General features: G+C 46.8%; 1 protein-coding gene across 4 annotated transcripts in view; it reads left to right on the forward strand.

Moving 5' to 3' along the window:
• The window catches only part of SEMA3F (semaphorin 3F), a 305,078-nt gene that overhangs the window by 242,943 nt on the left and 47,895 nt on the right, over positions 1 to 14,240 (forward strand). For all 4 annotated transcript variants that reach the window (XM_085625080.1, XM_085625077.1, XM_085625079.1 and 1 more), the window contains one exon: positions 13,509 to 13,648. In XM_085625080.1, coding sequence (XP_085481206.1) covers positions 13,509 to 13,648 — 140 coding nt within the window. The remainder of the gene's footprint in view (positions 1 to 13,508; positions 13,649 to 14,240) is intronic.

Consider the following 14,240-nt stretch of genomic DNA (forward strand, 5'->3'; position numbering starts at 1 on the left):
TCGTGGCACTGCTGAGAATTTTAGTCTCCATTTCCTACAGACTCTCTATTGTATTTTTTGGTCGACACATATATTAGATGACCCACTCAAAACTTTCAACCAGAATGTGGTTTAGCAACAAGAAAAAATGATGGGAATAAATGTTGCCTTCTCACTTCATCTACAAGTCAAATTTGATGGTACTTTGGCAGTCGCATCCATTTACTGCTAAATCTTTTTATATTTGTTGTAATGAGTCATCCAGTGGGATTATCTGGTGGATGTAGGTAGTGTAAACGTCTTTGATCTCCAAGTTCCACTCGTGCAGTTGTTCAGTGGTAAGGGGAATGTGCTGAAAGTTTCTGCCTTGATTCAGAGGGGGAAAGCCATTAATTGGCTATAGCTCTTGAATGCAATTGTGTGTGTAGGTCTTGCATTAGCCAAGAAAATAAATATATATCTGAAAAAACAAAGGTTACAGGGACGTTATAGTTAGGCTCAGATTTCACTCGTACAAAACCAGTGAAATTCAGCAGTTAGAGTTACCTGAGCTAACTATAACGTAGGCCCCCACAATGCACTGCTTATGGCCTCACATATTACATCACTCATGACATGGTCAGTGACATCACTGATGACATCTCAAACGACATCACTGATTACACCATCCTTTGACTGTGTATCATAAACGTTTGTGAGACTTAAAGCTATATACCAAGATACAGCATAAGTTAAATTATTCTTTATGTACTAGTAATAAGTCAATACTCTTTCTAACATATCTCATCTGAGTGGCTGTCTGTATCAGTGTGTGAGTGGATGTCTGAGTGGCTGTGTGAGTGGTTGTATGGATGTGTTAATGGGTATGTGAGTAGCTATATGGGTGAGTGAGAGGCTGTTTTGGAGAGTTAATGGGTGTATGAGTGGCTGTATGAGTGAGTTAGTGGCTGTGGGAGTGGCTGCATAGGTACATTGGTATGTGTGTGAGTGGGTGTGTGAGTGGCTCTATGGGCGAGGGAGTGGGTGTGTGAGTAGCTGTATGGGTAGCGAGAAGCTGTTTGAGTGTGTGTATAGGTGAGTGGCTGTTTTGGAGAGTGAATGTCTGTGTGAGTGGCTGTGTCAGTGAGTGGTTGTGTGAGAGGTTGTATGGATGTGTGAATGGGTATCTAAGTTGTTCTGTGGGTGCGTGAGTGGTTGTATGGGTGATTGAGTGGCTGTATGGGCAAGCAAGTGGGTGTGTCAGTTGCTGTATTGGTGAGTGAGTGGCAGTTAATACCAGTACCAAATGAAATACCAGTATTTGTAAAGCGCACAGCTACCTCCGGAGAGGTGTCCCAGCACTGGGGGCCGTCTGGAAGATTAAGCGAGCTATTGCCCAGAGTCACATGGTGCTGGGCTAACCTGCCACCGGGGATCCAACCATGAACCCCGTGGTCCAAAGTCAGGCACCCTGGCCGCTGCACCACACCTCTTCCACAAGTGTGAGTGACTGTATGGGTGTGTGGGTGTGTGTGTGTTGGTGTGTGAGTACTTGTGTGAGTTAGTGAATGGTTCTGTGAGTTTCTGTATGGGTGATTGAGTGGATGTGTGAGTGGCTGTAATGGTATATGAGTGGTTGTGTATGTGTCTGTATGTCTGTATGCCTGGATGTGTGAGTGGTTGTATTTGTTAGTGAGCGGGTGCATTAGTGGCTGTATGGGTGAGTGAGTGGGTATGTTAGTGGCAGTATAAGAGAGTGGTTGTGTGAGTGATTCTATGGTTGAGTGATTGCTTGTGTGAGTACTGGTATGGGTCTGTGAATGGGTATGTGAGGGGTTGTGTGGGAGTACGAGAGGCTCTATGTGGGTGTGAGTGGATATGTGAGTGGTTCTGTGGATGCTGTCATCAGTAATGCCATCAGTGTTGCCATTTTAGATGTCATGAGTGATGCCACAGACCATGTCATGAGTGATGCAATATGTGAGGTAATAAGTAGTACATTGCTGGGGCGTACATTATAGTTAGCTCAGGTAACTTTAATTCTAAATTTCCCTGGTTTTGTATGAGTGAAATATGAGCCTAAATATAATGTCCTTGTAACCTTTGTTTTTTCAGTGAATTTCTAATGTTTTTTTATTTGAATTCCTAACTGTAACCTAGAACCTTTGAGAGTGAGTGTGTGAGTGCATGAGTGTCTCGGTGAGTGAGTGTCTGAGTTAGCCTCGGAGTGGCTGCATAAGTGTCTCACTGGGTCTGTGGGTGTCTGAGTGGGTGCATGAGTGTCTGGGTGAGCGTCTGAATTGGTCTGTGATTGTCTGAGTGGGTTTGTGGGTTCCTCAGTCTGAGTGAGTGCATGAGTGGGTCTGTGAATGGGTGCATGTGTCTGAATGGGTGCATGAGTGTTTAAGTGAGTATCTCAGTGGGTCTGTGAGTAGGTGTGAGTGTCTGAGTGGGTTTGTCAGTGCCTCCATGAGTGTGTGAGTGTGCGAGTGAGTGGGTCTGTGAGTAGGTATGTGAATCTGAGTGGGTCTGTGAGTAGATGCGTGAGTCAGTAAGTGGGTCTGTGAGTGAGTGTGTGAGTGGACAGCCACATTTGAATGGGGTGGGGACCACGTGTCGCACCTGCCTGGGCAGATTTTGGCCCCGTCGACCCCAAGCCTGAGGACTGGCCTTAATTCAAAGCGGAAGGGGGCCATGTGCCCCCCCCCTCCCTAGGGGCCCAGCCACATTGGAATGGGGAAGGTGGGACCCGGCCTTAATATATATTTTGTTTTGGCGAGGAGGGCCGCATGGCCCCTCTTCCCGTGCTGATTATTTTGGCCCTGGGGACCCTCAACCCTGTAGGAAATGTAATGGAAAGGGGGGGCACACAGCTCCCCTCCCTGGGCCAAATTTGTCCCCAGAGACCCCATCCTCTGTGGCCCAGACAAAATACAATTGGGGAAGGGGGCTGCACAGCCCCCTTCCACAGGCCGATTTTGGCCACAAGGACCCATCCCCTGGGGCCCGGCCATGTCTCCGGGTGCCTTCGGTCCCAGGGGACCCAGTGAGCACAACGGGGACCGTGGGGGAGCCTCGGGGCCCCTGCAGTCCCACTCAGCTCCCCGTCTCTGCATATATCCAAAAGAATTAGTGGCACTTGAGAGTACCTTTTCATCTTTTATTTAATCAGCATACTGTTAATAAAACACCAGCCAAAACACCAGCCAACGCGTTTCAACCACTTTGGCGTGAACTTGATAGTGTGGTTGAAACGCATTGGCTAGCGTTTGGATTTGGTTATTACCGTTACACTGATTAAATAAAAGAGCAAAGGGAGCTCTTGAGTGCTGCGAATTCCTTTGGCTATCGAAATTGGAAAGGTGGTCTGACCTTGAGCCAGAGCCGGACTGGGAACCAAAACCGGCTCTGGCAAAGAGCTCGGCGGCACCCCGGTGTGCCGCCGAGCTCTTTGCCAGGGCCGGTTTTCGGCCGATTTTGTTACAGGGCCGATTTTGCAGCTATTCTGCAAAAACTACCCTGTAACAAAAACGGCCCCTGGGAGCCCAAAACCGGCCCCCGCCCGTGCGGCGCACTGGGGGATTGCCCGGTGCCCGCTACGGCCAGTCCGGCCCTGCCTTGAGCGAGCACCAGCGGAGGAGCGCGCCACATTACAGACCAAGTTTGTGGAAGGATATATATATATATATATATATATATATATATATATATATATATATATATATATATATATATATATATATATATATATATATATATATATATATATATATATATATATATATATATATATATAATATACTTAGTAAAATATTCTTCGTTTTTTAGGGGCTTGTAGCCAGTCGTCCTCGTAGATGTGTGTCTTTTTGTTGTTCTGTCAATTACATGTATTCCACCTACTAGAACATGGGGCAGTAGTTTAGCCCAATCCAGACAATGGCTAATTTCAGTATGTGTGATGGCATTGCGCTTTCACAAGGAGCACATCTGCACACAAAGTAGTTCTGTTCCGTGTCAGGGATTCCTATGACAATGTGTGTTTTCTAAGACAAAAAATATCTATGCTTTTAGCCAATATTTTGTTTTTTAATACTGGTGAGAACCTGGCAACTCGCTCAACAATAAAAGTTTACAAAACTATATTAAAATAAGCACTAGCAAAGCCAAAAGGTGGGCAGGCAACGCCAGACTTTAAAATGTCTTTGTTAATCAGCGTCTTGGTTTATTTCCAAGGCTGGGCTATCTTCACCCAGGTTGTGAGGCAGGCAGACCAAACGAACGAGGCCTCTCAAGCGGCAGCGAGCACCGCTTGACATTAACGGATAGCTTAGGGCTTTATAAGGTGCGATGGCACATCACAAGCGTCGGGCACACTTCACATAGCTGACAGCCGCCGCCTCTACTTTCACAGAAGTGTAGATAAATATTAGATTTGCTCTTGAAATGGCGCCGACTGCTGGGAGCGGGTCTCGGTGGCTGGACTGGTGCCTGGTCCGTTCTCACCCCATCTCACTTCCAGAAGGGGGCAAGTGTAAGAAGACCCCTGTCATCTCTGATAACTGATCTAGGTCACTTATCTCTCGCCCCCAGTCTCCCCCGTTCTAATCCCAAGACGGATGAGCATGCGTGCAGCAAGTGCATCACCGGTAGCGCGCCCAGCTGTGGGGACGTCCCAGCGACAGCTGGGCTCACGGAGTCCGGGGAGATCGGGTTCTAGCCGCGGAGAGGCGTGAAATGTGTTCCTTGAAGAATCCTGTCAGCGTGGGGCTGGAGACTGCTTCCCCCAGGCCCAGGGCCGGACTGGGAACTGAAAGCAGCCCTGGCAAATTTTGGCAGACCAGCCCCCGTCCGGCGCGTAGCGAGCGCGAGCAGCACGCAAGCCCGACAGCTATCTCCCCCCAAGAAAATTTTGGAAAACGACAGATCAAAATGGTGAATTTTACAGCACATTTATCATTACATATTCAATTGTATCAACTTTCAAAGCACAGTAAATAGTAGGTGATGACCTTAAGGAGCACCAGGTTACCCACCCAGTCATATGTACCCATAGACATTCTTTCAGAGAGCACCAAAAATAGACACAAGAAGTGAATCAGAGAGAACAAAGTAAAAGTGAGACCAGCCCCCCACATGGTGTGTAGCGAGCAAGCACTCAGGCAAGAAAGCATGGAAATGTTTCACATGAGCCTCCAGCTCCAGGTCACTGAGGCCAGAAACTAAGGAAATAGTCCACATAATTAAGCACCCAGGCCAGAAAGCATGGAAATGTCACACATAACCACCCAGGCTGACAGAAGGCATGGAAATGTCTCAAATGGCATGGCACCCTGGCCAGAAAGCATGAAAAATTAACACAAAGGCCCTGGCCTTGACATGACATCTTTAAATAGCCTATTTAAGTGGGTGACACAATAAGTGTTGCAGGTCCACTAGCAGCATTTAATGTACAGTCCCTGGGTACAAGTAGAACCACATTTCTAGGGACATACAAGTAAATTAAAATTGCCAATTCGGTGTAAGCCAATTTGACCATGTTTGAAAGGAAAGAGCGCAAGCACTTTAGCACTGGTTAGTGGTGGTAAAGTGCCCTTGGGTACTCGTGGTGGCACTGCCCTTGTTGGTTTCTACCCCTGCATCAGGGCTAATGGAGAAGGCAGGAGCAGAAAATAAACTAAGGAGGGTTTTAAAGGACCTATTAGTGTGTGAAGTGCCCCACACCTGACGACTTTAAAAACTTTTCACTATAAGAGAGAGGAGGAGGAGGGGGCATAAACAAGGAGCCTCTCCCCTAAAACTCTAGCAAAAGCTTCAGAGGCTACCACTAATTTCCTAGGGAGGTTGCAACCCCCTTTATGGACGTCAGCAATGCAGAGCCTCCACACACAAGCTGGAAGGATGCTTTGTGCAAGGGTTTCCAGCTCACCTTGTCTAGCACTATGATAACAGCTCTTGCCGACCATGTGAAGGGAGCTAATAGTGTGACACACGCTCACACCGTGTGATCTTGCCCTTGCTGCCCCTGGGCCCTTAGGAGCAAGTAGGAGGCTGTTGAAGGGCTTGGGCTGGGATCAGAGATCAACTCTGTGATGTCATCAGAGGATTGGTGATTTCATTTGCCTAACACTGCGCCTTCTGTAGAGAACTCTGTGCAGCAAATGTGTTACAGATTGGAATCGATGAAAGGCAGACCCTGCCTTTTCACCTTTCTGAGGCCAAAAAACACGAATACTATTCAGCTGGATATTGCGTTCCTTAGACATTGAAATAGAAACATCATAGAACACACAGGGATTGGGTATTATGAAACAGCAAGTCTCTTTTGAAAACTTCTGTCAGATTGCACACTGGGAACTGCAGCTACCGTCACTGTGGCCCGATTGTATCTTGTAGAAGTGAACCATCCGCTGAACAGTGAACACACAAGTGCGCATTTTAACAGCGCAAACTCCTTTCTTGTGAAATTCGGACTGAAATCCGAACAATTGAAAAAAAATGTAAGTCACGAACCAACTGAGCCAGCATCAAGGGAACGCACCGAGGGCTCCTAGAAATGTACACGTTAGCCTAAGCGGCAAGTGCCAGCGGCAACACCAGTCGCCAGTGGAAATCAAAACAAAACGACTCACTCGTGTAAAAATGAAAGAAAAAAAACACTAGAAAGCCCTGTTGTCTGCTTAAAATATATTTTTCAGCACAAGCCCCAAGTTTGGGCTTGTGATGAAAAATGTATTTTAAGCAGACTTGCTGACCCCAACCTTTGCCCCAGTTACAGCCCCCAAGAGTCAAGCAGCACAGCGCCACCAAAGGGAGCACACGACATGTATCCTGCCTGCTGGCTCGGAACATTTCAGCTGGCCTGGCCCCGCTTGGAGTCTGACACACACACGAACAACAGACAACACCTGACCCTGACGAAAAGAAAACCAATTTTTACAGAATCTGACCTGAGCTCATCAGGGTTTGAATTCAGTGCTGCACTGCTGGGGGCAGCGGGCGGCCCGTGGGAGGAGGAACCAAAGCAGGCAGGCCTGCTCACAAATAAATCCACACTCAGGGTCCAGGGCTCTAGTGTGCTGTGCGCCTGTGCTGCCGGCACAAAACTGGGCCGGGGAATAAACAAAAAGTTATAGGCCAAGGCCCAGACTGGGCCTTAATTGAGTGTTAACATGCATTTCCCGCCTAGAATCTCTGTTAACAGATCACCATCTGCTTTCATTTCATTTTGTCAACTCCCATTCTGCTTTTTTGCCTATTTTAACGGGCCACCCAAAGAAGAGGAAAAAATACGGTTTTATTGACCCAGTCCGCATCACTAACCCGCACCAACCGTACGTAGCCATTTTAGAATGCTATTTTGTTTGTTGACGTCTGATGGGGATCTGAGACCTATCTTGACATCATTTCCTGGACAGCGCCTTTAAATCTGCTGTTTCCCAGTGGATGTCTATCATTGTTGTGTCAAAGGAGAGGATGTGGCGTAACAACCAGAGTTGCCGACTTTGGAGCTGGGGAACCGGGTTCGAGCCTCGGCGTCAGCTCAACATCCTGTGATTCTGGGCAAATCACTTCATCTCTCCGTGCCTACTAAAAATGAATGTGCTTCTTTGTAATGTGACTGGTGCTCAAGTAAAGGGCTCCAATACATTTGGGTTGCAAAAAAAAAACAAGTAACCGACTTCCTGCTCATTCGAAGAATTCCTCTGAAGCAGAAGGATATACAATACCATTTAGAAGCTGATAGTGTCAACAACACGTGCCAACAAATTTGATGTTATGATACATTTTAGAGGGCCTGCCAAGTGGCAAATCACTTAATCTCCCCATGTAAAGTGCTTTCATACCTTCGAGTCGAGTACGCGCTATATAAAACTGCAATATAAAATAAAAATACCGCCATAGCAATCATACCTACGTACTTCCGAGCTATGCTGTCGTTCAGCTCATATTCTAATTTATACAACTCTTCCAGGTTAACTGAAAACAGGCATAATACAGTTCTCTTCTCCTCTTGTGCACGGCACGCCTGCGCAGGCCCAGATCAGAGCTGTGCACCTGTGTCTGAATGTAATCACACTTTCTGCAGCACATGAGCTAATGTACAACATTTCCAAGAAAGGCAAGATTTGTCAGTTCGCTCATGAGGTGCAGAAAGCGAAACTTGGAAAAACCTTTTGTTTAATCCCGGCCTGGCCCACAGTGCCATGATGAATCTATCCATCCCCCACCCCCACCCCCCCCCCCCCCACCCCTCTTTTCTACACCCTCCAGATGCCGACCCCTTATAGTCCATGTGTTGTCATCTGCCTGCTGGTGACAGGTAAAGGTAATGCTCATGTGAGCTGGTTACCTGCCAGTGGCAGGGCAGCCCCAGAGACCAGGGCGCAGAGGCACTCTCAGCAAAGCGCATAGAAAAGAGAAAACAGAAATGGGGCGATGCGGCTGTGCAGAAAAAGCCGCCGGCCTCTTCATTTTAGCGCTATGTTTAATAACTCCACACATAACCTGAACAGCATTCTTGATGAAATGTCAACTTAATGTTACAAAGGCAAACAATAAAAACGAGCTGACACGCACACGATGTGAAATTATGTCTCCAATAAGCTGCCCCCCATAAATGACAATGGAGCTAATACAAACAATGCACGTTTCGTTCCTGCCCCACTGTGGCCCTCTGGTCTTAAGACTTCAGCTCTGCCCCTCCCGCAGTTGCCTACATGTACTTCGATCCTATGGTTATTTACCCGCGTTGACCCCACACTCCTACTGCACCTTCTGGCTTCTGCTGTGGTATTGTGTAATATATTATCTGATTGCAAATGCAAACAATGTGCAAAAATGCAAATGACACTCACCTGCGGGCAGCAGACAGTCGGCAGCAGGGACACTGGGACAGGCAGGGGCCAGAGCTAGAAATAATTCAATTATGGGGGCGGTGCCAAGAGAGGGCCTCTCTCGTCGTCTGGCTTAGTTCTCTGGAATGCGGGTCACTCACGCGCACTTTTTATTGAGCGAGCCCTAATGCGCATGTCATCAACAGCCGCGCCCGCCCCACCTCCACCCCCTAAGGTGGGTAAACTGAAGAAGACTACGAGACTGCGCAGACGCGGCGGGCGGAGACATCTACGCGCTGTGCGCGCACGACCCACCCCCTAAAATGGCACTCGCACTCCAATGCATTATTTGATTAGCAGCAGAGATTGATTAAGTTTTTGTGCGGAGCGAGGAAAGAGTGAGAGTCACGCAGATGCACGCCGCCGCTCAGCAGAGTACAGTAGTGACGAGTCAGTGACTACTGTACTAGTGACTGTGTACAAAAAAATCGGCCCCAACAACAAAACCGGCCCCTCGGCCAAAAAAACGGCCCCCACCCTTGGCAGCCTCCCGGGGGATTGCCCGGTGCCCGGCATTGCCAGTCCGGGCCTCACGGCCTGCATTCCACCGAGCCCCCTGCGGGTGGTCACATGAGAAACAATAAACGGGCAGGAGGGAGGGCGACGAACACATTTTGTGTGTAATGTACTTCATGGAGCCCATGGGAAAATATGCATACTTTTTGGAGAGGTTTATGTCGTTGAAACTCAGCTGGAGGGTGTGTCGAAGTGACCCCTCTGACCTCTGTACTCTTAACTGGTAGGGAAATTGGGGCAGTAGCGGTCTGGCATCCTTCTAGTTGTTTGTGCTTATTTCAAATTGTTAACTCAATGTAGCCAGTTACAACTCTAGCAAATTCTGTTCAGCCTATCCTGGCTCGTTACTCATTCCGGAATCTCTACCAATCACATTTTAGAATGGTTAAGCTTTACATGATGAGCTTTCTGAAGGAAAGAAATCGGATGGGCTTTTTTTCCTCACTACAACATGACATTTTTGTAGCGACAACTTAGTGTATACACAACACGGGAAACCGTCCTTACAACACAATTTTTACATCTCAGTGCTACCCATTTACTACCACGCAAGTTTTTACCACGTATAGGCCATTCCCATGCATGCCTTTGCCACGCATTTAAGGTAAGTATGTGGATTTGGGGGTTCTCATCACCAAAAAGATAAAAATTATATATATATATATATATATATATATATATATATATTTTTTTTTTTAACTTGCCTTACTCCTACTTACCTTAGTTAGACTAACAATGCATGGTAATGTCATGGGAGGTAAAAGCATATGAGTGCTAAAAAAAAAAGTGGGGTAAAAAATGCGTTGTAAAGGCATGCAATGTTTTTACCTGCGTTGTTCCATCATACAACCCACATACGCAGCACACTTGTATGGGAGTCCACTTTCCCAGCCAGAGCATCACTTTAGAAATTAATTTTGTTGACAAGCCACAGCCATGCACTTGTACAGTTACAAGTAATAAGCCTTGCTTTTACCAAGGTCATTAGCTCTTATTTTATCGATCGCATGAGGATAAAAGGATAAGTCGGCCCGCTACTTCTCAGCAGGCCTCATCAATATAAATTAATCTGTTTGGTAAATGGCCAAAGATGCTAAAGGTCAGATGTACTAAGATAGGATTCTCAAAAAGTGGTTGCAATTTGCGCACAGACTTTTTGTAAATCCTGTGGTATTATGCTAACATAACATAAGGTAGGTTGAAAATCGCAACCCATAGCGATTCGCTTCCATCACAGGCATGGTAGCCTACAGTGGTCTTAATTCAAAAAATGGGAGAGGGGGGGACCGGGAGTTAATTAATGGTCCAGTGCCCGTGCTCCGCAAGACTGGTACGTAAATCAAACAAGGGGCACTGTTCCAGGGTCGGTGTATGCAAGGAGTCAACACGCAGTACTTAAAAATGAGAGGACATAAAAGAAAAACAGGGGAGGGGTGGGGAGAGACGCAAATTGTCTCTTGTTGCCATCACACTTCCCAAGGGATGTCATGCTTCATCATCGGGCGGTTGCTCTTCGTCGGGCCAGCGGGGCAATGCCCTACGGGTCCCCCGAAGGGTCTCTTTGGCGGAGATCTTTTTAGAGAGCTGCCGATGGGTGCATGTGGGTGTGTGGGTAACAGATTAGGTGTGAGGGACAGTGCGTGCGTGCAGTGCGAATTACAAATACCTAAGGGTTGCCAAAAAGGAAGTTTTAATGAAGAGGTACCCTTGACAGAGTAAAAAAACCCGTAGGTTAGGGTTTACCAGCGTGGGCGCGATGTGCCCGGGTAACTATGCTATGGTCGACATGTTTCACGCCTGAAACGGTCTGAAAGATCCTTGGCGTTTCTGCAGGACCAGGTGTGTGGGTGGTGTGTGGTAAGTGCACGGACGTGTGTGTTATGAGTGGGGTGACCTTGGCCCACTCGAAACTTAATAGGGGGAGAGAGGTCGCCTACAAACTAATAGTCAGTGGCTGCCATAGATCCTGAGTAAATCTGTGCCCCCTAAATAATGACCTAAATACGGAGATATAGTTTCTCCATGAGCTAGTGGCGTGGGATGCCCGCACCTTCTTGGGGGTTTTACTCGGGTGTCGGCGTGGATAGCCTACCCTGTCCGGACGCCAGCTCGCAGGTTTCGAGTGGGCCAAGGTCACCCCACTCATAACACACACGTCTGTGCACTTACATGAAGCATGACATCCCTTGGGATGTGTGAGGGCAACAAGAGACAATTTGTGTCTCTCCCCACCCCTTGACCTGGCACCCCTCTTCCTCCCCTGTTTTTTTCTTTTATGTCCTCTCATTTTTGAGTACTGCGTGTTGACTCCTTGCATACACCGACCCTGGAACAGTGCCCCTTGTTTGATTTACGTAAGCCTACAGGGGTCAGCAGACCTCCATATCTGTCATTGCTTTGAAATAAAGCAATCTTTTTTTAATGCCAGCTGTTGTCCTTAAAGGAAACCATGATTCTTAAATAAACATTTTAAAAACTATTTTTTAAGGTAGGTAGTAGGCCCCTGGGCCACTACCTACACCTAAACATGTATTTTGACCATTTACAAAGGGGAAGGGGTCATTTGGGGATCCCTTCGCAATATCAAATGTGGGTTACCGCTACCTTTCAGTAGTCTGTAAAATATTAATATTTTGCAACTGGATTTCGGTTGCAAAACATTAATATATACCATGAGGAATCGCTATTCGGAAAAGACACCATAAACAAGTCAAGTCAAAAAACTTTATTTCGGACAAAATGTCCTAGAAAGTGCATACACATAAGTAAAAACAATAGAGTTATACATGCAGTTTCAAATTTAGAAAATCATCGAATCGTTGAGTCATAAAATTTGGACAGAGGTAACACGATTTTTGTTAGAGAGTTCATGGACAATAAATATATAAATTAGACTAAAAAGCATTTTTCAATAAAAATAGGAAAAAAAAAAAAGAATCCTATGTTTAAAACTAATGCATAAATGATGAATAAAAGAAATACAATTACAGCATAGAATTGCACAATCAAGTTACATTTTGGGATCTCAGATAAGCCCTTCTGGTGCACCATAAACACTTCCCCATAGCGATTACTAATGGTTTCCTAAACCCTTATAGCGATTCGGTAATATCAAACCAAATCGCTAAAAAGCTTTAGGACGTTCAAAATACACGGCTTCTTGACACAAATACTGCAATTTACCAAGTCACAGGGTTTGCGACCAGAAAATGTATCCATACATCTGGCCCCAAATTCCCTGTTCACCTTTGCAGGGCTCACCCGCTTTGTAACGGTTTTGAAGCTGCAGGGAAGAGTGCAAACTGCAGGGCTAGAATGTTCTATTGATCTTTAAATCCCTGTCACCCATCGACTCCCTTGCATGCAACCTGTTAAGCGCTCTGATACAGATCCGGGTTGGGTTCCTCCTATTTAAAAAAAAAAAAAAAAAAAGCAAAGCTAAATATCATTGACTGTAATCAGAAGTGACACCTTGGGATGTTTGGTGATCACAGCACCAGTGATGGTGAAAACGCCCACTCGTCCTATGATTTTTTGAATGAGCCGTAATTGTTTTTTTTTTTTTTTTTTGTTGAAACCGTTTATTACAGAATACAAAAAATATACAAAGATGGGCCTACAACCTTCAGGCCGGCCGCTAGCAAACAGAAGGAGCATATAATACAGACAATAGAACGCACGCTGCGGCAAAAGGGAATTCACAGGAGTTGAAAGAGGCGTTGGCAGCCACACCATCCGGACCCCACACGACGGTTTCATTTTTATATAAATGAGCCGTAATTGTTGCGAATGTTTTCGTGCCACTGTGTTTACTATGTCCTGCCTCAGATGTTTGGATGAATAACCATATCGGTGTTCGGACTCCAGGGCATTCAAATGAAGCATATTCCGGAAATGGGCGATTTAACGTGATAGTTTGTGCTCTCCTGGGCCGTACTTTATGTGCCCAGCGCGAAGACAGCTCTGCTAACGAGCCCTCCCCGGGGAGCCTGTTGTGGCTCCAGCAGGGCTGGGCGCCCTGCACCTGCTGCCTCCCTGCTCGGTTGTTGATGGGCACGAGCTCCCCAGCCCTTGCCCTTTGTCTGCGCATGCGCTGCGGCAGGTCAGAGACTGACCATCTTTTCTTGGCCTCGCTTCCAGACCCGGCCTTTGTGCACGCCCAGCTCATCCCGGACAGCGCCGAGAAGAACGACGACAAGCTCTACTTCTTCTTCCGGGAGAAGTCTGCCGACGCCCCCCAGAGCCCCACCGTCTTCTCCCGCATCGGGAGGATCTGCTTGGTACGTTTTCCTTTGGGGGCTTGATCCCAAAACATTTACAATTGTTTTGCCATTTTTCTTCTCCACTGTCACACCCTAACACGCAGTTGTCATAGCCTGGGTCTGTACACAATCTATGCATTCTTAGGGAGCACACCTACACCATTCCATACATTGCGCGCCTGTCTAGCGCACCTACATCATTCCATACAGCACCTTCATAGGCAGTGCACCATCACCTTTCCATACCGTGCTTTCCTAGGAAATGCACAAAAACCGTTAACACACATTGCCTTCCTAGGCAGTGCACCTACACTGTTTCATACAAAGCGTTCCTAGGCAGTGCACCTACACAGTTTCATACAAAGCGTTCCTAGGCTGTGCACCTACAGTATTCCCTATTGTGTCTTCCTATGCAGTGCACCTACACTGTTCCATACAGTGCCTCCCTAGGCAGTGCCCCTACACTGTTCCATAAGGTGCCTTCCTAGGCAGTGCACCTACACCATTCCATACAGTGCTTTCTTAGAAAGTGCACCAACACCGTTCCATACAGTGCCTTCCTTGGCAATGCACCTACAATGTGCCATACAGTGTCTTTCTAAGCAGTGCA

This window comes from Triturus cristatus, chromosome 9 (genome assembly GCF_964204655.1).
Source record: "Triturus cristatus chromosome 9, aTriCri1.1, whole genome shotgun sequence".
NCBI classification, from domain to species: domain Eukaryota; kingdom Metazoa; phylum Chordata; class Amphibia; order Caudata; family Salamandridae; genus Triturus; species Triturus cristatus.